At 57.0% G+C, this 21954-nt stretch overlaps 7 protein-coding genes across 7 annotated transcripts; 2 read left to right on the forward strand and 5 right to left on the reverse strand.

Annotated features, from left to right (window-relative positions):
* Positions 1 to 1470: 1470 nt before the first annotated feature.
* On the reverse strand, positions 1471 to 5132 carry L226DRAFT_533592 (copper P-type ATPase CtaA). Its single transcript, XM_067680491.1, has 4 exons — positions 4656 to 5132; positions 4483 to 4602; positions 2244 to 4394; positions 1471 to 2191 (listed from the first exon to the last, which is right to left on the reverse strand). The coding sequence occupies exons 1-4, from the start codon at positions 4854 to 4856 to the stop codon at positions 1682 to 1684; spliced, it is 2982 nt and encodes a 993-aa protein (XP_067537071.1). The 5' UTR covers positions 4857 to 5132; the 3' UTR covers positions 1471 to 1681.
* A 215-nt stretch (positions 5133 to 5347) lies between these two features.
* On the reverse strand, positions 5348 to 6887 carry L226DRAFT_544892 (uncharacterized protein; the record flags this gene model as incomplete). Its single annotated transcript, XM_067682307.1, has 2 exons — positions 5348 to 6386; positions 6484 to 6887. 2 exons carry the CDS (start codon positions 6885 to 6887, stop codon positions 5348 to 5350), a joined length of 1443 nt encoding a protein of 480 aa, XP_067537072.1.
* Positions 6888 to 7326: 439 nt separating this feature from the next.
* Positions 7327 to 10240, reverse strand: L226DRAFT_460365 (uncharacterized protein; the record flags this gene model as incomplete). Its single annotated transcript, XM_067675586.1, has 6 exons — positions 7327 to 7493; positions 7544 to 7571; positions 7631 to 8039; positions 8090 to 8623; positions 8678 to 9864; positions 9926 to 10240. 6 exons carry the CDS (start codon positions 10238 to 10240, stop codon positions 7327 to 7329), a joined length of 2640 nt encoding a protein of 879 aa, XP_067537073.1.
* A 358-nt stretch (positions 10241 to 10598) lies between these two features.
* L226DRAFT_544894 (uncharacterized protein) lies at positions 10599 to 12720 on the reverse strand (the record flags this gene model as incomplete). Its single annotated transcript, XM_067682308.1, has 7 exons — positions 10599 to 10736; positions 10792 to 10944; positions 11004 to 11474; positions 11534 to 11914; positions 11986 to 12252; positions 12315 to 12383; positions 12448 to 12720. 7 exons carry the CDS (start codon positions 12718 to 12720, stop codon positions 10599 to 10601), a joined length of 1752 nt encoding a protein of 583 aa, XP_067537074.1.
* Positions 12721 to 13235: 515 nt separating this feature from the next.
* Positions 13236 to 16670, reverse strand: L226DRAFT_460396 (uncharacterized protein; the record flags this gene model as incomplete). The annotated part of the gene is made up of 13 exons (XM_067675587.1): positions 13236 to 13952; positions 14009 to 14137; positions 14189 to 14394; positions 14449 to 14691; positions 14744 to 14834; positions 14893 to 14984; positions 15109 to 15211; positions 15275 to 15536; positions 15596 to 15828; positions 15963 to 16272; positions 16324 to 16351; positions 16426 to 16502; positions 16573 to 16670. The coding sequence occupies 13 exons, from the start codon at positions 16668 to 16670 to the stop codon at positions 13236 to 13238; spliced, it is 2589 nt and encodes an 862-aa protein (XP_067537075.1).
* A 450-nt stretch (positions 16671 to 17120) lies between these two features.
* On the forward strand, positions 17121 to 19389 carry L226DRAFT_533597 (uncharacterized protein). The gene is made up of 6 exons (XM_067680492.1): positions 17121 to 17282; positions 17478 to 17662; positions 17773 to 17942; positions 18022 to 18175; positions 18247 to 18713; positions 18790 to 19389. The coding sequence occupies exons 2-6, from the start codon at positions 17507 to 17509 to the stop codon at positions 19229 to 19231; spliced, it is 1389 nt and encodes a 462-aa protein (XP_067537076.1). The 5' UTR covers positions 17121 to 17282; positions 17478 to 17506; the 3' UTR covers positions 19232 to 19389.
* A 289-nt stretch (positions 19390 to 19678) lies between these two features.
* On the forward strand, positions 19679 to 21430 carry L226DRAFT_533598 (uncharacterized protein). The gene is made up of 3 exons (XM_067680493.1): positions 19679 to 20908; positions 20961 to 21125; positions 21180 to 21430. The coding sequence occupies exons 1-3, from the start codon at positions 19832 to 19834 to the stop codon at positions 21222 to 21224; spliced, it is 1287 nt and encodes a 428-aa protein (XP_067537077.1). The 5' UTR covers positions 19679 to 19831; the 3' UTR covers positions 21225 to 21430.
* Positions 21431 to 21954: the final 524 nt, after the last annotated feature.

Genomic DNA, 21954 nt, shown 5'->3' on the forward strand with positions numbered 1-21954 from the left:
CTCTGGTTATCTACATAAGTATTAAGTAATGTGGCACAGTCCTAAGTTGTAACAGAGGTTACTATAGCAGTCTTTTGAATATTGGCCAAAAAGTTGACAGCAAAACCTTGTGGTATTGTATTACTATGTCACCCACCCAAATATGCAGTTTTTATGCCTCCTGTGCCCTCTATATTAAATCTATGAACATTCTGAGGACCACAAAAAAGCCACAGCATGTTAGACAGCTGTCAATATTTGGAAAACATCTTTCATGTCACTGGCATGTTACTGGGTTGGAACCTTTAAAGTAATATTGAGTGAACATTCAAAATATCACCCAGATATTGTTTTCTTGTTTACTAGGCTCACATTGTGATACAATTTTCACTATGAACTCAGTGTTTTCTAAATACTTACCCAGGAAACCTTGTCACATGCCCTCTGTGTTTGTTGCCATCTTCCTCTTCTGCACATTCTCCATTCCCCTCTCTGCTTCATTCTCTGTCTCCATCTCTCTTGTGCTCCATTGTGCTGCCTGCCACACTCTTGGTTGCACTCTTTACCATGCTCTCTTCCACACTCTCCATCACGTTCTCCCTCACCCCTTCCACCCACTTCCTCCCTCTCCCCTCATTTTTATATCCTCTTACTCACACTCTCACCCTCATGCATGTGCTCAGTGCTCTCACATGTGTTGTCTGGAAGTTGAAGTGTAGTTATTCATGTATTAGCTATAATAATGAAAGTCTTTTGATTATACTATTTGGTGGACATGCCAATTCATATGAAAAAGATTCTATGTGGACAGTGAAGACTAAAAGATGTCTTGAGAACTTTGTCATCATCATCTTAATGCTTGCTCTCTCATGAGATCTGACAGATGCTTACAGAATGGTTGACTCAGCATTGATTCCTTGCAGTATAGTTAGTTGGCTCAGAGGTAACAGGGAGGAGTGAGAACAGCAAGAAGGATGTGGTTGGGAACAGAGGCCTGAAGTGCCTGCAAGTTCAGACCTGCAGGAGCTCCAGATAAATGGGAAAATACTAATGCGTGTAGGGAGAAAACCCACTTGCTTAGAGTGGGCCATAATTGGCAGTAACAATTCATGAGTTTTGTGGTACTTCCAATGAAATTATTTTATTGATTAAATCATCATCACTAGTTAACACTACAGTTAAATTACTATATCCATTGACTATGAATTGGGAAAAAAGCATGACTAATAATATAATAGAGGACATTTCAGAAATGATCATACAAATCACCAGTTTAAATCTACAAGATAATTTTTGCATTCTGAAGGATGCTAGAATCATTTGTCTCTAGTCTCTAAACTTACTGTTCCTTGTATTCATAACTAGCTGATCGGATCCCCTCTTATTCCCTCTCAATCTCCCCCGTTTTGACTGGGTATCATTACTCACTTGGAAGAGAAGTAGGAAGCTCAGAAGCTGTTTTGTTTCCAACAGTTTCATCTCAATTTTTGAGTGCCGGAAATAATAAGTTGAATGTTCTTTGCAGTGCAAATCTTGACTGATACATGCAGTGTAGTCTTCCGAGGATGCCATTGTAGATTATTCAGCATGAGTAGTAGCAAGGTAGGATATACATACAGCAAGAAAGCAAAGCAAGATAACCAGAGGAAGATGACATGTCGAACAGATTATTGTCCTATGACCGTGACCGTTCCACCTCAAATCATACAGACTCACTCATCTCTACAGGAAGCTGACTATATCCGGTGGCATCTCTGCTTCCCCTCACCGCACTCTTCAAGCCTTCCCATGCCTCACCAAGCGTGCTGCGCGCGCTGTCGAAGATCGTCTCGCGTTGCAGGACTTCCCCGGGCATTATACTCGACTCGGGTCGGACCCACCATTTGAGCAGGAGCGAGCTCGTGACGACGCTCACGGACGAGAACGCCATCGCAGCCGCAGCGCCCATGGGCGGAAGGCTCACGCCGAGGGGCAAGAAGAGGCCCATAGCGAGTGGGATACCGAGGACATTGTAGAGACATGCCCATACGAGGTTCCGTCGGATTGTGCCAAAGATAGCACGCGAAAGGTGGAGGGCGGCGACGACATCGAGAAGGTCGGAACGCATGAGGACGATGTCCGCGGCTTCGATCGCGACTGAGGTACCAGACGAGAGCGCGATGCCAACGGAAGCGGCCACAAGCGAAGGGGAGTCATTGATGCCGTCTCCAACCTTTGGGGAAATAGTCAGTGACCGTCTACAGCGATGATTAGGAAAGACGAACCATGGCTACACCACCGCCGTACTTCTCCATCAGCTCAGCAACGACCGAGGCCTTCCCCTTGGGGCTCATGCTCGCCCAGACATGCTCGGGCTTAATCCCAACCTGCTTCGCAACCGCCAGAGCGGTACCCTTCGCGTCACCGGTCATCATGTTAACCTCGATGCCCATATCTTGCAAGGCGCGGATCGCAATCGCAGACGAAGGTCGTGGTGCATCCGCAAGTGAGATCGCCAACACAAGTACCGGCGTGCCAGTTGACCCCAACACGGACACGAAGATGGACGTCCGACCCAGTCTCTCCTCCTGCGAGTCAAACATCGCCAGCGACGAAGGGAGCTGAGCGTCTGCAGATTGAAGGACGAAACGCGCGTTGCCCACGTAAATGGTGCACTGGCCCCTCCCAGCGGGGAGGCTGATCGTGGCCTTGACGCCGGCTCCGGTGACGCTCTCGAAGGCGTCGATGGTAACTTCCGGGATCGCGACCACGGACTTGCTCAAAAGATCCTTGCCGTACACTGCGACCGCCTTGGCAAGCGGGTGCTCCGACCGGGCTTCGGTGGCTGCGACCATCGCAATGACGTCCGCACGAGTGACGTTGCCGAGTACCTTGGTCGTTAAGGGCGCATCGTCCAGTGAAGCCGGTCCTGAGAGCAGGTCGCCGTGATCACTGGAGGGCGCCCAGGCAATTGTCGCGACGGTGAGCTTGCCTTCCGTGACGGTACCGGTCTTGTCAAGGACGATACGCTTGATGAACCTGCTCGCCTCCAACGCTCTTCCACCCTTGATGAGGATTCCGTTCTTCGCACCCATGCCAGTACCCACCATGATAGCGGTCGGCGTGCTGAGGCCGAGCGCGCATGGGCAGGCAACAACGACAACGGATATGCAGAGCTGGAGACAGATAGCCAGCTTGGACGCGCCATGGCGGTGGAAGAGTGCGGGGAGGTCATTCTCGCTGACGACGTGAGATATGATCATCCATGCGATGAACGTGAAGAGCGAGAGCGAGATGACGGTTGGCACGAAGTAGCCTGCGACCTTGTCGGTGAACTCCTGGATGGGTGCCTTCGAAGTCTGTGCCTCCTCGACGAGTTTCACGATCTGCGCTAGTGCGGTGTCCTTGCCCGCTCGGGTGACAGTCATGTCAAACGTGCCGAGACCGTTGAGAGTACCGCCAATGACACTGTCCCCAACCTGCTTCAGGACAGGCACAGGTTCACCAGTGACAGCGCTCTCATCGACGGTCGAAGTTCCGCGCAGGACTGTGCCATCCGCAGGAATCTTCTCACCGGGCACTAGCTTGACTATGTCGCCGACCTGGAGCAATTCTGTGGCAATCTTCTTCTCCTGGGTGCATGCGGGCGCGTCAGTGTAGATGGTGGCCATAGAGGGAGCAAGCGCCATGAGATCGGTCAGCGCAGCGCTGGTCTTGCCTTTGGCGCGATTCTCGAGGTATCGTCCGAGTGAGACGAACATGATGAGCATAGTGCTGGTGTCGAAGAAGACCATGGGATGGTACTCGAGGTCATGGTTGAACGCCATGAAGCACATTGCGCCCAGAGAATACACGTAGGCGGCGGATGAACCAAGGGAAATGAGGACGTCCATAGTAGCACTGCCGTGCTTGAGCGACTTGTACGCGTTCTTGAAGAACCGTTGACCAACCCAAAACATCGCAGGAGTGGTCAAGATGAGGGCGAGAACGTCGCCCACATAGACACCGCGGCATAATTGGTACTCGACGATAGGCTTGAGAAATGGGATCCTCTCGGCGAGCATGGTGATGAAGAAGACGGGAATGGCAAAGATGAGACTCCACTTGAAACGCATCCACCACTCCTGAATCTCCTTTGTGCGGGCGAGCGAACGCAGCTGGGTGGAGTCCTCCTGGTCGGAAACCATGGCATCGAAACCCATCTCCTCTATCCGCTCGACCAATTCCCGGGGGCCGACCATGGTCCTGTCGATGGTAACCTGGCATAGCTCAGTGGTTAACGAGACGGCAACGCTCAAGACTCCGGGCATAGCGCCGAGCTCCTTTTCGACGGTGGATGTGCAGGATGAACATGTCATGCCATAGATGCGGAGAGTGACGGTGTCAGAACGAGCCGGGGGTATGAGGGTTGCATCGAAGCCAATGTCGGATATCTCCTAGTTGGGTGGAATGAGATGTGAGAACCCGGGCAAAGTTGGAGCAAGGCGTGTCTTGCAGCAAGAGGGAAGGGTGCTGGCCACTCACGCTCATAATCTTGTCAGCATCCCAGGTGGCAGGATCATACTCGACAACGCCACGCTCGGCGAGCAGTGCAACCTTGACAGAATGGATGCCCGGTTGGGAGCGTAGCATGCCTTCTATCGACTGACCTGCGCTCAGCACGCATTCCGTCTGGGAGGGGAGGGAATGAGACACACCTCTACGCATGCGCCACAGGTCATGCCCTCTATCCGCAACTCGCACTTCTCGGACGCCAAGCCATCTCCAGCAACGAGGGGCTCATCTTCCTTGAGGGGGAGTTCGACGTGGCCGAAGGACGGGGAACGGGGAGTGCGGAGGTAGTTGAGCGCAGCCGAAAGGCCCGCCATGACGGGGGTTATGGGGGTCTTGGGAGCCATCGGGGGCTCGGGCAGAGGGAAATAAATAAAGGAGGGTGATTACGAAGAGCGCCTGCGCTGCGAAAGGGAGTCTGTCGGCGGACGGTGTCGGACAGCGTCGGGGAGAGGCAGAGGCAGAGGCAGTTGTGCGTGGCAGGATGACTGTGCAGTTCACGGGCTCTGCGAAGACGCTGCGACAACGATCCGAGCCTCGCGCCGAGCTGCCCCCCTTCTCACGCTCACGCAATCTGCGACCAGCGGACATCCATCCGCAGTGGCCCTGTGTGAGGCATTTACATACACGACCGACTATAGCATGATAGGTACCTCGGCGTAGCCAGCCGGACGTACCTCAAGATCCGTAACCGCGGAACCACACAGCGCTCAAGCTACACCCAACTCGTGTTTCATCCAATTATATTGTACATCTCATACTGTGGGACAAGAGAGACCGATATCCATCCAGAACCGTTCATGCAATCCATGCGCTAGTCGTAAACAAAACTCCAAGTCTATGCAACCGCTGCAGGAATCTGAGGTGTATGTTCAAGTGATGCAATGCTAATCTTACCCTCGCTGGGCAACTCCTCCTTCTCGCCCAACTGCCCCAGGGAGGTCCGCGGCTGCTCGTTGATAGGGCTGACAGGACCAGTCGAGTCCGCCAGCGAAGATGTGTCCGAGCCATTAAACATCGGCTCCTGATGCACCGGGTCATAGGGCGGACGTGTAGACGCGCTGGACGACGTGCTCGTCCGTGTGCTGAAGAACCCGCCAAACTTGCGGGGAGGCGCAGTCTGACTCGGCGTCGAGACTGCAGACCCTGTATCAGGGGGCAAGGTGTGCGTGGGCGTAGACGTGGGTGTAGATGTGGGCGTGTTACCGCTGGCCGTTTCGCCCTCCGAGCTCGTCCACAGCCTGAAGCCCCACCGCGAGGACGCCGTGCTGGGCTGTTTCGCGTGGGAGGGTGTCGGGGGCGCGGGGGTTCCATTTTTCGTCTTAATCGCTGACGGCACTCCGACGTTGTTCTCCGAGATAAACGTCCGCAGGGCACGCACGCAGAGTTCAGACGCCTCGTGAGCTTCCTGCGACTCGACGAGCTCGCGTTTCGCGTCGTCAAGGTGCTGCTGCGTGGTGCGAAGCTGTTGACGAAGCTGTTCCACCTCCAAGTCACTCTGGCTCTGAGGCGGTTCGAACTGCGGCGCGGCGCCACGCCCGAAGAGCAGTGAGACACGGCGATTGTGCGAGGGGGGCGCAATTGGAGTGGCCTCCGGGTCTTCTGAGATGTGTTGCGACCTGGGCGACGGCGGTGGCCAAGATGTAGGCTCACCGTGAGCGGGGGGCGAGAGTAGATAGCCGGAGTCTGAGACGGAAGATATCCTGCGGTGACCCATGCGGCCGGCGGACGAGCCGGTCAGCGGCGCGAACGATGCACGCTTAGACGAAGGAGGCCCGCTGAGGGATGCATGTGCAGGCGGAGGCCGGGAGAGGTCGAGGGAGAGATTGGAGGCGACGCTCATGCGCTTCTCCGTCTGGAGCCTCATCAAGGCGCGTCTGGGAAGTGGGAAGATGATCGCGGCGGTCAGCGAACAGGCGGACACACACATCAATCTCGGGGGGAGCGTGAACATGGACGGAAACGGGAACGCACCTGCTCTCCTCGACCTTGGTCCTGAGCATGGCGATGGTCTCCTCGTCTTCCTTGTGCTGGTTCGCAGCGACCTCGAGCTCGTTCTCCATGCGTATGCACTTCTCGGTGACATGCTCGAGGGTCTCGCGCATGCCCTCTTCTCGTGTCTGGGCCTCGGCGATCTTGTCTGCAAGGGCATCGCGTTCCTTCGTTGTCTCTGCCAAAGACAGACGGAGCTGGGTGACAATCGAGGCAAGGACGTTGGTGTCAAGCGACTGTGGGCGTGGGGGATTTGGCGAGTTGGGGAGAGATTCGGCGTCGAGCTCGCGCTCAAGCTCGAGGGAGAGGTCTATGGAAGTCGGGCGGGTCGAGTCGGACATGAGGATGATCTGCGGCTCGTCAATGTCGACGTGGGTGGCGGACATGACTGTGGTGGGAGAGGGGCGTGAACAATTGTCGTGAGGGAGTCGTGAAGAAAGTTGAAAGTTGAAAGCAGAGCTGGAGCAGTGGGCGTCGGGACACAGGTCGGCTCCGCGAGGCTGTGAGAGACTGGCAGAGACGGGAGCTGGCTGCAGCCGAGACGCAACGACGAGTGTTTGGTGCGTTGCGAAGATGGCACAGGCCTACGAGATCATGACCGTCGGATCCAGCATCGCTCATCACGGACAATGCAGCGGGCAGCACCTAACCTCGGGACCTACAACTTAAGCATACAATGGTTCCACAAACAGTAGCAGCATTTAGTCTAGCGCATACATATCCAATCCACGGTGATTCCAACACGTCTTCCAGCATAGTATACATCCTTCAGCTCCTTGCTTTCGCCTTCCTATATCTCTTTGTATCACCAAACGTCCCACGTTCTCACTGGTGCGTGAGAGCATCAACGCAGATCACGCCGTCGCGCTCGCTCCAGGGATATCCCCACATGTGCAACCACTCTCGAACTCCGGTTGCGAGGCGTGCCCTTGATGCGCCGCGTGCAGGATCTTGAGTGCCTGTATGTTTTTCTTCTCCAACAACAATATACGCTGCAGCGTGGTTAGCATCATTCCCTACAGCTCCATGCCAACACACTTACCCAGTCCATAGAAGTGCTCTCGCTCGAGCTGGAATACGTGGTGGGTTCAGCTGTCAAGGCCAGAAAGGAAGGGAACAGACAACATACCGCAAGCAAGAACTCCTCCAACACTTCGGTGGCTTCGGCCGCATGTAGGCCATGCAAGTCCAACATCGACTCCGTGCGCTCTTCCGGTGTCAGCTTCGAGTCCGCGCCGATCGACTGACTGGCGATGCCCAAGCATACGCCCAATCCCGCGCCGCAAATGCGTCCACGAGCAGTCCTGTCGCCTGGGTCATCCGACCAACTGGCATCGCGTGCACGGACGGCCTGCTCGGCCAGCCTCGCCCGCTCCCGCACAAGCTTCCCAGCCGCCTCGACCATCTCCGCTGCCATTTTGGCATTCAGGTCATGCCCTTCACGACTGAACCGTTTCGCAGCAGCGCCGTCACCGCGCCTCCACGCGTCTGCAGCGCGAGACAAGCATGCGTTGCGGGCCGCGCCGAGTCGAAGAGCCCTGTCAGGAGTTAGTATAGCCAGAATAATCTCGCGATCCATTTCTCGCACCTTTGGCGATACGCCATGTAGAGGTTATTAACTGAGTCGCCAGTAGCAAGCGTGGGCAACAGCGTAGGAGCGTGGAGCTTGAGCCGAGGCGACGGCTTTGGCGCGATGATAGCGGTGTTGGGGTGCAACGGCTCTGCAGACGTGCCCATAGCTTCCCTGCGAGCAGCCAACGTGGCTGGGTCTTTCGGAGCCTGCATCTGCGCGTTGGCAGCAGGTTGCTTCTTAACAGCAGCAGCGAAGCGCGTACGGCCCGGGTCATAGCCCTGACCATCTCCCCGACCATAGCCATATCCGCCCCTCCGAGGGCCGTTGTCCCGCCCAGAAACGGCGGCATGGTTCAACGTCGGGAACTCATCCAGCGACGCGCCTTGCTTGTGCTCCTGCTGGCCATTGTGTATGTCCACGCGCGACATCGCGTGACTCAGGCCGGAAACGTCTATCTCCTGAGGCAGATGATGCAAGAATTCGCAGTTCTCTCCCTTGGCACAGGTACCACGGAGCCAGAATCGACAGAGCGCTCGTTCCAGGTCATGGCTGTCATGCAAGCATCAGCCACGCGGTATCCATGTTGAAACTCAGGACTCTCACCTAAACCTGCAATCGGCCCGCAAGCACTCCCCAGCGAGGAAGTACCTACAGACACGGTTTCCGCCCTGAGCTGGGCGACCATTCACAAAGCGACCTCCATTGCGTCCCTGCGGGCCATGGAAGGAAGCTCTGCCACCACGAACGCCATGACCATCCCGTTGGACCAACATGACTCTATTACCGACAGACTGGATCCGGGGCTGGGACGGAGTCGGATGGTTCGTCATCGAACGATCGACGAGCCAACTCATGGCACGCTCAAAGTCATATCCATTTGCTGCCAACGCTTCCTCGAGCTCCGAGGGAGCAAGCGTAGCGCCGAATACCGAGCTGAGGACGTCGAACGGCGTCATGCCATCCGTCAACATGGCCGCAACCTCAGGATCCATGTCTTCATCCTGGGCGGAGGCAGCCTGTTGCCCGTGACCGTTGTGGTCCATGCTACTGCCAAACACCTGCGGGAACGGCGAGTCGTCGGCGGACAAGGAAGAGCTCGAGATCGGCGAGTGTCCCCATAGCAGATCGTCCGAAGTGCTGGGATGGAAGGATCGGGGTAAAGTGCGTGCAGCAAACGGGTCGAAAGGATCGTCGTCATCATCGTCCGGCCGCATGGAAGCACGCAACGAGGAGGTAGGCGTGCCCGACCTGGGAAGGAGGGAGCTATCCGGAGTCAGCGGGGCAGCGATGGCCAGCTTGGATGTCGGCCGAGACGGGGGAGCCCACAAGTCTGGCGAAGGCGTATCTCCTCGGAGCGCAGCCAGTGAGCCGGGGTTCGAAGAAGCGGCGGAGAGAGGACGGGGAATAGGTTTGAACTCTGAAGCTTTGGCGTTGAGCAGCCGGGGAGAGGACATGGGAGAAGACGGGAGACTGACGGCAAACTGAGCGTGCGTTATGATGGGAGATATGCTCGGAGACTCGCTGCGAGCGGACATGTACGACGAAGGCTGGGCCTGTGTTCCCAACGGGGACGTGAGGGGAGTGTGCGGCCGGCGGAAGATCATAGCGAGCGGAGAACTGGGGGCAGAGTTGGGAGTATCAGGACGGTTGGGAATCAAACGAGCAGAATGGGTGGAAGCACGAGAAGAAGGACGAGAGATGGGGCGACGAGTCGGGGTAAGGAAGAGGAAAGGGACGTTGTCTATGTCATCTCTATGCTTGTGCATGAGGTCGAGGACGTGCTGCTCGAGCTACGTGTCCGGCCGCGTGAGCATGATGGCATAGCACAGAGCACTGGCAGAAACAGCGCACCTCGTCTTCGCTGATGGGGCCGAACATGTCCTTGAGGAGCATCTTGAGCTCATCTTCGCGCTCGCTGTCGAGGAGGCCGACGACGCGAGCGACGAGGGACGAGCTGATGCTGTTCTGGTCGCCCTCCGCATCTCCAGTGAACGCGTCTGGCTTGTAGAGACGTGCGATGGCTGCGAGCTGCGCACGGGTGTGAGGAAAGCGAGGCTGTCCGGGATGGTCGTGGTCGCTATGGAGAGCGACGGAATCGGAGAGGTTGCTGAGAGAGGATGTGGGCCGGAGGAGCGCGATGGAGGGCGGGCCGAGTGCGGCAGCCATGGTGCTCGTAGCCTGGGGTAGGGCAAGGACGGGGGACAGGGAGCTAGCAGGCAGCGGGGATGGCGGACGGGAGGGAGGGCGGACGGGAGGGGGAGAGGTGCATCAGGAAGCAAGGTGAGGTGAGACGCAGAGTCGCAGCCGCTCTTTGGCGCGAGCTCTCACCCGCCTCTTATGTATCTGTATCCCCCGCCCAAGCTCAGGTCCCCGCATGCCTGTTTCTCTACCAACGTGCCTCCGTGCGACCTCCAGGGCCAATAAACCAGTCTGTACTATACTCCGACTATATATCGTTACACAGAACTCCGAGAAAGCATCCCAAACGCATCAAACACGTCGAACACGACAACCCAAGCTCCCCTCATTGGCCATTGATTGTAGCCATCGAGTCCCGCCTTCCATGCACCACTCCTCCGTTCGTCGTCTCCTCCGGCAGCCGATTCGGGTGGTCTGGGATCTTCGCTATCTCAGCCTTCGCCTCCTCCCAAGCTTCCAGGTTCTGCAAGTTAGACGTTAGCGAAAGCGTGTGTTGACCAGCACGGGAACAACTCCACCTTCTTGCACCAGTCGCGATGGCTCCTTGCCATACTGATCGCCATCTCGCGCAAGTCGGCAACCTTCTGACGCTGGAACCGGTCCAAGTCTGCCTGGATCGTCGAGCTCGAGTACTTGAGGTCTTGTGCTGACAAATGCAGCGCATCCTCCAGCTGTCGCGCGCAGTCGTCAGCTCGAACACAGACTATACGACACATTTCCTTGTGCTTACCTGAGAGATTGTCTCCCTCGTCTTCGTGATCGAGTTCCGACGTGCCGTCTCCGGGTCCACGTCCATCATCCCGTGCAGTGTGTAGCTCAGCGCGCTCAACAGGCCCATCCCCGGTGCACGCCGTCTCACAGGATTCGGCCCTGGATGCGGCGGGAGGTAGGCTGATTCCTCCTGTCGCCGTGCCTCGTTCTCATCACCAGGTTGCTGCTCGCCTTCGCCCTCCTCCCCTTGTGAGGGTGAAGTCCGAAGGGTGCTAGGACGGCCCTGGCTCAACGCCTCCTCCAACCTCCTTGCCTCTTTCTCGGCTTTCTCCAGATCCTGCAGCTGCTCCCGCTTCGCTTCCAATGACTCCTGTGTCATTTCGTACTGCACGTGCTTCTGGTGCCTGTACTGCAACAGTTTCTTGATGATGGACGCGAATTGGGTATACTCGTGAAGCGGCTCTGCCCAGTTCTGTTCAAACTCCTGTAGCTGTACAACCGTTATGTCAACCCTTTCGATTTCGCCGACGCGTGGGAAGTGTAACGAACCAGTTTCGTCGTGGACATGTACGTTGCATCAACTGCTTGTCCGGTCTTCTCGATCGCCGTTGAGAGCTGCCCGGTCTCGTTCAAGCTGAACCCGTTGAGCGTAGCACCAAGTTCCGAGTAGTCTTGCGCAAACTCCGACCACCGCTTCATCGTCCTCCTCGTCACCTTCTCCATCGGTCCGCTCATATGTGCCGCGAACTTGTTCGTGAACACCTCGGAGTCCAGGAACCGCTGATCGGGCCTCCGCAGCGGGTGTGCGGCAGACGGGTTCGGGAGCGCAGCATAGGCCAGAGACGCCTCCTGATCCGTGGGGTTGTGTGAGGGTGCCTTGAGAATGTTCTTGGGCAGCAGCGAGATCGGCGGACTGTTCAGCACTTCTGTCTGTCGTCGTGACGATGCAAACAACCCGTAAGAGCTGTGTACTCAACCAAGAGTCAAGACCAGATACTCACCCAGGACACCTCGCCGTCCAAGAACCGATGGAAGACGTGCTCGTTCGACAAGATAGGGTGGCGCGCGATCCTGTTCAAGAACGTCTGCAGCATGCGCTTGCGCCTCGCAATCATTGCCGTGTCCTCCTTCGCCTTCGCTTGCTTAACCGCATAGTCGCCTATTGTCTGCTTGGACGGTATCGGGGGTATAATGAGCGTCGGGTACAGTTTGACGAGGTTGTTGCGCAGCGACTCAAATTCGGAGTACCTATGAGTTGCTTCTGCAGTCTACGTGATCACAAGCAGTCTCAACTTCGGCATCTCAAACAGTACGGTGCACATGAGCTTACCCCTGCGCGTATGACGTATGTGATATAGGGCGAAGTCGAGTTTACCGACGTCTTCAGCGCGTCCGTGATCTACACCGCACCAATGCTTACAGTTCAGCGCATCCCTCTCCACACGATGAAAGACAGCACGCACCAAAATCTCTGCATCCTCTCCTGAATGCAGCCAATGATCCCTCGCACAACAGAAGTCGCTCTTGTGCACCTGGGGCTGCCTATGTGAGCCGGGACTGGGGAACGTATTCCTCCTCGAGGGAGAGGTCGGCGGAGACGCAATCCGCGCCTGTTGCGACACGAGCTCGGGAGACGACACCCCGGAGAGGTCGACTCGCGAGGACGAGCTATCGGAGTGGGATTGGAGACGCTCCGGCTCGCTCTCGAATGGGTTCTCGTCTTCAAATGCTTCCATTGCGTTGATTCTCTTGACTGTTCACGTCGTATACAGTGGCCAGAGGACGTGCAGAGGCCGATAGAGAGGCAGTGATGGGAGGATGCAAGTAGTATACAAGCAGACTGGGACAAGAGCTGCCGGCAGGGAACAACCGCTCTGTACGGGCGCTTAATGTGGAATAGCCACCCTCCGTGTGCCTCGAAATATAATCGGCGCAGCTCGCAGTCATGTCAATGCAAGTCTGGAATTCATGCACAGTTATTACGTTACTACATGAGCCGGGGAATGCACATAATTTAGCCACAGGGCCCCAAGCTGGAATGGATCACGGTCCTACGCTCCGGACCTATATACATGTTACCGTCTAGACATGAAGCTACAATAGTACGTATATATGCTCACGAAAGCGCAGACAGTCCCGAGTCCGTACCGCAAACGAGACGAGGTAGACATACAAATACATGGCCATAAGCCGATATACGCTGCGCCAAGCTTTGGTGATATCCGGATCGACTCCTCCCGCCACCACCTTCTCACATACCCATCTGCGCGACAAAATCCTGCCATGCGGTCTGCATCGTGTTCTCTGGGGAATACGACCGTCCAGCCGAGTAGTCGCCATCCATCGAGATCGGCGAAGTTGCAAACATCTCCGAACTCGCACCTCCAGACGCCACGTGGCCATAATCGAACACAGGGAAGTACTGGGGGAACATCGGGTTGAGACCCTCCATCTGCAGACCAGGCAGCTGTTGTTGCGGCGGTTGTTGCTGGGGTTGCGCGTACTCCGCCTGGCCAAACGTAGGCGTCATGGGCTGCAAGGAGTGCATCGTCTGCGGCTGCTGGGGCTGGTAGTGTGTCGGGGACACCTGCCCTCCGTTCTGCATTGACTGTGACGAGGGCCCAGCTTGACTTGGACCGGCACCCATGGCCGATGCACCGTGCGGTGGTGAGGGAACAAACGTACGCAGGTACTGCAAGACGTACGGATGCACTTGCTGCTCCTCCGGCTGCTTCAGCGGCAGCGGGACGATAGGGTTGAGCGATGTTGGCGATCGGTCCGTGATCTGCGGAGACAGCGACTTCTCCTTCTGCTCGACAAGTCGTGTCCTGCCTCCCAGCGTGCTCAACTCGTCGTTGTCATCCGCCGGCGTCGTCGGCTCTGAGAGCGTGCCTGCCCTCGATGGCGGTGTGTTACGGTACGCGGACAGACTGGCATGGGCCTTCTCACGCAGCCTGAGCATGATTCCCTGGAAACCCGGTGAATTGGTGTTGCGAACAATGTCCGACAGATCGGAATACGTACCAAGACCTTCTCGGCGTGGAAGAACTTCGCTGTCTTTGAAAACAGATCGCAGGCAGAGTCGAGCTGGACCAGGGCAGATGGCGCAAGGCTCATGGACGGACAACGGGTAACGATGGAACCCAAGATAATCTGTAGGCCAGGTCAATGATCGGGAACGACCAGAGAACACGTCCGACCTACCGAACACGAGAACAAATGCGTCCACAAGAACCACATCCGCTCGGTGAGCTCCTTCAGTTGTGAGTGAATGTTGCGGACGAGAGCGACGAGAGAACCAGCGCTCCGGTATGCAGCAATGAAAGAGCCTCCATACGGACTGCCAAGAGGATCCTTGGGATGGTCGCTGATGGCCCTAGCGAAGAAACCACGGTGCATGTACAGTAAATCTATCACGAATGGTTATCAGCGTGCTAGTCAGGATCTATGGCACCGCCACTTACTCGACTCCCGGATAGCCAGCACGAGATGGCGCTGGAGGATCAGGGGAACACTCTCGTAGAAATTGCCTCCCCGTGACTCCGAATTGCCAAAGCCAGCAATTTGCAACGATGCGGGGACGGTGAACCCGCGCAACTTGCGGTCAAGCTGGAGAACGGTGCTATATGTCGGGGTCTTGGCCCCGAACGCTTGGTCGTATACCAGGTTCATGCATTCGGACGTAAAGCGATGCTTCCACCAGTGGACTGCACGGCGGATGAGTGTACCTGGTGATCATCCCCAAACGAAGATGCTCACATGTTTCCTCGTTGTTGGGGTCCTCCGTGTACGGCTTCTTGCAATCGATATGGACCAGTGTGAACGATGGAGGTCGGCCCAGAGTGAATGACTGATGTATCACACATTGTCAATCTCTCCGCCGTGGTACCTAGAGATGGCACACGCACCTGCAACAGGTCATAAGAGTATAGCTCCCAGAAGCTTTCTCGGCGTCTCTGGATCTCCGCCTCGTCGACTTTCCATCGACCGGCATCACGATCTGGCAACCGAATTGAACTCCCGAGGCTGTGAATGGGAATATAACATGTACTCACGAAGTCCCATCTGCAGAGGTATCCAAGACCATGAGCATACTCGGTTTTGGAGAGCGGAAACGGGGATACTCACACTGACGCCCAACTTGACGGCGAGACCCATGAACGCCCACCTCGATCCGACGCCACTGCCATGGCGTTCGCCCAAGAACAGGTAGAACGCCATCAGATACTGTCACGTCAGGGATGCGGGGTAAGTGCTAGCACACGGTCCACACTCGTGGGGAAGGCGTACCAATGCCTGGACAGCCGCGAGAGTGGGCTCCTCAAAAATGGGGCTCTGGAAGAGGGCCGCTCTTGCCAAATGGTGATACTTTTCTGCCTCGATGTTATACGCGGGGCGGGCAATGTCCATCAGGCTACCGATGGCAAGGACCATGAACATGAGCGCCAGTTGATGCGACATGAGCGGATCGTCCATCTGCGGGGTAGTGTTGGGGTTGTAAAATTGACTGAAAGCGGTCTCGTTGAACTGGGCCATGGATATTGGGTTGTACCTGATCCGAAGACACGTGAGAGACCGGGAACGCCAGGACGGATGGAAATATGGACGTACATCCATGCAGCGTGTTGAAAGTAGATGTTTCGCAGCTCTGTGGCCTCGTCGAGGGGGGGTAGATACCAGAAAAGACTGCGCAACCGCTCTATCCGCATCGTCTCGGCATCAAGGGTGAGGGGCAGACTGGGAGCAATGGGAAAGAGGCCGCTGAGGGATAGGACCTCGGGTGAAAGAAGCTTGCGGAGGTTGGCTGCTCGCTGGTCACGGTCATCGTCCCTGTTGTCCTCGTTCTGTGGAAACCAACTGTCAGCATGGACGGATCGAGGGTAAGCGGAAGTTCACACGAACCGTCAGGAAGTACTGAAAGGCGAGTGAGGAGTGGAGTTAGCTAGGAAGAGAGTAGATAGCAGCGGGGATGACTGACCCATGAGCTTGTGGCCTGACCGAAGTAGTTGGTGCGACCGGTGTCACTGATTGCTAATGAGCCGAAGGAGTCGACGACGTCGGCCCCTGGCTCGTCGGAGGAGCCATTGGGGGCGCCGGTGTTGATGAGGTTTTCGCGCTGGATTGGGGCCTTTATTCGAAGGAGGTCTTCGGAGAGGAGAGGATGTGGCTCGAGGGAGTGGAGGGCATGTGAAGTGCGGAGAGCGTCCTCGAGCTCGCGGACGCGATTGGCGAGCTGATTGATCTTCTCGTGGAGGTCTTGTGTGGAGGCGAGGACGAATCTGGGTGCGCTAAGTAAGAACAGAGTAAGAGAGGGAGTCGACAGAGGAGGGAATACATACCGATTGCCCTTGCCGGTGGTGAGGGAGCCTGGATAGCGGACGGAGGATGAGTGGGAGGATGCGGAAGGGAGGGAGGAGAGGAGAGGAGAGGGAGGGACGCACCGTCGGGACAGATGGCAGCACAACCCCGCTTTACGCAGGAGCCGCAGGGGATGGCGCGATCACAGCGCAACTTGAGTCTGGGAGGAGGATGGGCAAGCGTTGGAGGAGTGTGCTGTGGAGGAGGAGTAGACGCCGAATCGGACGCACCTGCGACACTCTGCACAGGAGAGACGGGTTGCGCCGCGCTTGCGTTTCTTCTCGCCGTTGACGGGGTCCTTTGGGGAGAGATCTGGGGCGGGGAGCATGGTGCGGTGGGCGGAGATGGAGGCGGAGGGAGAGAGAAAGAGAGGAAGCGCGGGAGAGAGTCTGAGCAAGGGCGGCTCCCAGCCTGAGTAACACTTGCTCTGGCCCTGGGCTTCCTTCTGCGAACTCGGCAAGATCCCCGCGCTCGCAGGCTGCTCGTCTGCGCCGGTCTCGCGACGAGCACGCCGATCGCTGTTCTTATCTCCTGCCGTGTGCGTGCTGGTGCGCGTATCTGCGAGCGGGGTGGATGTACCTGCAGCTGGAGTGTAGCGGACGTTGGGAGGGAGACGCGCGTGGTGGCGTACTTACCTCCGGCGAGGACAACGGCACTGGGTACTTTCTGTGGACATACGGGACATCTGTTGCTAGCAGTTGCTGGCCCGTGCTTATCTAGATGCGATCCACGATGTCTTCTCCAGTCGGCGCATCACTCTGCGCACGCCGTGTTTCATATCTGCATGAGTTGCCAGTGCTACAGACCAGTAGCCTCTGCAAGCGTGCACTCCCGGCTGCCCGGTCCGCTTTCCGCCGCCGTCGGTCATTTTTCTGCGTGCGCGTCTGCTCGTGCACATCTCTTGCTCTCTCTCCCTTCTCTTCCTCCACCTCTTCTCTCCGTGAGTGTCTCTTTCTTGCACCCTTTTGCAAGATGAGTTTCTAGATGACGAGTCCGAAATGCTGCGAATGAGCTTCTCGGCCGCAGCACTCATTGACGACGCCTAAAAACTATACCATTCATGCTTTTCTGACCATTCTCTCCCTTCCTCGCCTCCTCCCTCGATCCTCCCGCTAACCCCTCCTTCTCCCTCCAGCTCTCACATCCTCAACGCAAGCACCCACCATGCCGCCAGCTGACGTCGACGACACCTGGTCAGACTCAGACGAGGAGTTGGACGCAGACCTCGAGACCGCCGTCCAGCTCGGCATCCCAGACGGTCCTCTCCTCTCCCCAGCAGACCTCTCAGACCCCACTGTATCGCGATTAGGTGGTCATCCTGTACGATGCCCCTTCGCTCCTTCATGTAGCCCCAGTATATTGATTAGCATTCTATTCAATCTGTCTCCCCATCTTCCCCCTCTGCTCTTCTTCCGCCCGCCCGTGTGTAGACATTCCTGTCCCCGCCGCCCCCACCTCTCGCCCATGCCAAATGCCCAAACTGCTCCCAGCCCATGGAGCTTCTCGCTCAAGTTTGGTGCCCAATGGAACAAAGCCCAAACGACAGAGCCCTCTTCATATGGGGCTGCGCTCACAGCTCCTGTCAGCGCAAGCAAGGCAGGTGCGTCCTTCACGCAACCTACACATTGGTCCGATGGCCGCCGATCGCGAGTTCTCCATGCTGATCGCGTCCCCTCTAGCGTCCGCGCATGGCGGGAGCTACGTTTCAACAAAAAGTATGCCGAAAAACTCGAGAAGAAGCTCGCCAGACGCAAGGAGAAGGAAGCCCGGCAAGCCAAAGCCACCGCTGACGCCGCCGCCAAGAAGGCGCAGCCCAAAGGCAACCCTTTCGCCGTGCGTATCTTCCTCTTCCATGTGCCCTTCGTTTCCTCGGGACGCCGATTGATACTCACCCTTCCTGCCAGCTCGTCGGAAACTCTGCACCAAACCCATTCGGGCTAGGCTCCCAGATCTTTGGCAATTCAGATCCCCAACTTGAACCTGAGCCCGAACCTGAACAGTCCTCATCCAAGACAGAGTCTACCGGTGCCGACGATGCATCGGACGGAAGTGGCTCCGAAAGCGAAGGCGGTGAAGACGAGGCGGATGCCCTCGCGGCTGCCGTACAAGTCACTTCTCTCGAGGATTCGCCTTGGACTGCCGCGCCCGCGTATTCGCCTCTGTATCTCTCCACCGTCTCCGAGTATCTTCCGCCGCCTCCGAAGGTGAAGGTGCCGGTAGGAGCGGCGGTCGACGTGGACGACGACAAGGGTGCGAAAGACAAGGACGGTGGGAGCTGGGCGTTGGAAGGCTACGAGAACTCGATGGACGTTGACCACGCATTCGAGCGGTTCAGCAAGCGCGTCTCCTACGAGGGCGAACAATGTCTGAGGTGCGCCGCATGTTCCTTTCCCACTACCGTGCTTCCCCACGTCGTCGAACCGGAAGCTAACGGCAGGGCGTAATAGGTACGAGCTTGGCGGGACGCCGCTTCCCTTCTCCAGTGACAAGGTTTTCGACAAACTGTTCCCAGTCCCACCTTCTCCCCCGTTGCCCGTGACGAAGCCAGATTTCATGGTGACGCCTCCACGGAAACGTAGCTACGCGCCCGAGTCCCTCCCGCCATGCCCGCACTGCAAGGCACGAAGGGTGTTCGAATGTCAGCTGATGCCGAACCTCATCAACGTTCTCAAGTCGTCGCAGGACGGCAACGCGCAGGGGAAGAAACAGACAGACGAGGAACGGCGTGCGGAGGTGCTCAAGGCGCTCAAGGGCCAGAACGCGACGGGCCGCGGGATGGAGTGGGGAACGTGCATGATCTTCTCGTGCGAGAAAGACTGTGCGGCGACGTCCCCAGGCGCGGGCACTACATGGCGGGAAGAGTATGTACTCGTGCAGTGGGACGAGTGAGCTTGAGCTTGCCATTCCCGCGAAGAGGCCCCGAAGCGACGCAGGTGCCAGTGTGATGATGCAATTTTGTTCTGTCCATGTAGCCTGTATCACCTTCTCGTGTTCTGTAGCAGATAGAAATTCTTGTTGGATTGCAGTCTTGCGAGCCAGTACCCCGGACCCGTCCCGTCCATGGGCGGCAGACATGATGTTACTACCCGGCACGTTGCGCGAAGCAGCAGTCGCCGCCGCCACGACCGATGGTCCCAGGCGGGTCTCCCGATGTCAGATATAGGTATTCAGAAGAGCTCGGTGGGATACGGCGGTTGTGCCTGCAATTGTGCTTCTGGCATTGTGTAGTCAACAGGAGAAGGCTACTGCGGGTGTGGCAACAATGGCACCGCCCTCTGAGACTGTAGCAACAACAGATGCTGATTACCTTACAATAGACCGAGCCCATCTCGCAGTTCTCTTTCTCCCTCTACTTCCTCCCTACCAGCATTCCCTCCGGTCCCTTTCTCGCTCATATTCTGCGCTACCCACCATCACTTCCTTGAATAATCAGCGGAATTGCATACCCAGCAACAACCAATCCTTGTCTCCAAGTACTCAATCCTCAATATGTCGGCTAAGAAACTACGTTCCAAGCTCAATCCCAAATTCTTCCTTCCTCTCAGCACAAGCACGAACAGACATCCCACCTCCTCTGCACGTCCTTCCGGCGGCGTCCTAGGGATCACCGCCGACTTCAGCGACAAGATGTTCCGCCGCGAGCCCAAGTCCGCACCCCTCCCTCCCCCGCCTCCTCCTCCAAAGGACATGGGCGGCGAGCGCGACCGCAGCTACTCCTTCTACGAGACGCACAATGCGCAGAGCGAGTGGGACGACGTCCGCTACGCCGTCATGTCGCCCATCTCGGAGAGCGACAGCGTGATCGTCATCTCCCACCAGGTGCGCCCACCCCCGAACTACGCCAAGCTCCCTCCCATCCCGGACGAGATGGGTGTCATGCCTGCGCCCGAATCGCCGACGGTACCTCTCAAAGTCGGTATGGCCCACTCGCGCAGTGCGACCTCCCGGATCCCCATCGCTGCCTCGCGCATGACCGCCACCCAGCGGCGGGCCGCCACAATCTCCACGCCCGAAGAAGCTGAACTCCGTCGCCGGGAGGCCCGACGGCGCAAGGAACAAGAGGAAGAAGAAGCCATGCGCGAGGAGGCGGCGCGCCAGGCCCGCCTCAAGCGCGAGAAGGAACAGCAGCTGCTCGAGGCCGCGCGCGAAGAGGCTGCGCGCAAGGCTGCGCTCGAGCAGGAATTACGGCGGGCAGCAGAGGAGCGGCGGAAACGTGAGGCGATCGAACGCGAAGCGGAGGCGCTGTCGTCGATGGTTGCCGCCGAGCGGAAGCGGCAGGATCGCGAACGGCGGCGGCAGGAGACGGCGAAGATGCAGAGGATGCGGCACGAACTCGAGGAGCAACAGCTTGCACAGGTGCGGGAGCGGCAGGCGTGGAGGGAACGGGTCGACCGGGAGCGCAGGGAGCTCGTCGCGCGGCTCCAGTCTCAGAAGACCAAGAATCCGCGGGGACTGACGGTGCTGCTCACTGGCTGGGTGACCGTTCAGAGCGAAGATTGTCTTTCATACAAGCGGCGGTACTTTCAGTTGCGGGAGGATGCGTTACTACTGTTCAAGGATGCGGAGGTAAGCCTATCCCAGCCGTGGTCGACTTACTCATTAATTCTCATGCGTCCAGGTCGATTCGCAGCCTCTCGAAACGATACAGCTGTCAAGCATTAAGCGTATACGGGAGTGGCAGGATGGCTTCGAAGAGCTGCAGTCTATCCCGAACTCCTTTGCGCTAGAGATCAAAGACATGCACGACCCCTGGAGTATGTTCACGGACTCGAGCGAGGACAAAGTGAGAAAGAACAAAGGTTTCGGTGGCAATGAGTACATGCTGACTGCTTTATAGGAAAACCTGCTTGCGCTTCTGAGCAGCAGACTGACCACGCGGTGAACGGCATGCTCACTTCATTTCAGCCATTGACGATCGATACGATATTATGCTTCTTGGATCTAGTCTCTGTTGTATCATATTGTATTCCCCGGTATCGGTACGGTGTCGCTGCAATACTGTATGTTTCAATATCTGTAGGACTTTGTAATCAATACCCTCGAGTTGGATACCGACCACAATACACGGCGGCTTCTCTCTCCTTAACCACCACATGTCTGTCCATCCGTGATAGCGACCTCCGCTACTGTTACTAATCTTGGCTTGGGTCATGTCATGAGTGTTTTATCTGCTGATGCTGCAGACGATCAAGCAATAGTCGGCCCTCACTGGACCCAAAGTATATGTCATCTTACACGTTGTACCTTGTACATGTCTCTCCTGCATTGTAGATGCTTGAATAGTATGTGTCCGAGCGACGATCCCTGGTTCAAAAGGGCGAATAGATATGTATATATGTAGGCAAGCTTTCTACGTAGTTATCTAGATGGAGTTATGGCGAAGACGACGAACGGATGAGGCCTGTCGATGTCGATGAGGGCCGAACACCTGCCATTCGGCCCTTGTCGACGTCGACTAGTGGGTTGGCTCGCATGACAAGACACCTTACCCCGCGATCTTGAAGCGCGATCTCGATGTCTGTAGAGGTAAGTACGGAACCGTGATGGTGGAGCACGACTGGGCTGCGTTGGGGACAATCAGGACATCGTGCAAATCGAACTCAGCATGAGGA

Source organism: Lentinus tigrinus, assembly GCF_003813185.1.
Source record: "Lentinus tigrinus ALCF2SS1-7 unplaced genomic scaffold L226scaffold_8, whole genome shotgun sequence".
Taxonomy (NCBI): domain Eukaryota; kingdom Fungi; phylum Basidiomycota; class Agaricomycetes; order Polyporales; family Polyporaceae; genus Lentinus; species Lentinus tigrinus.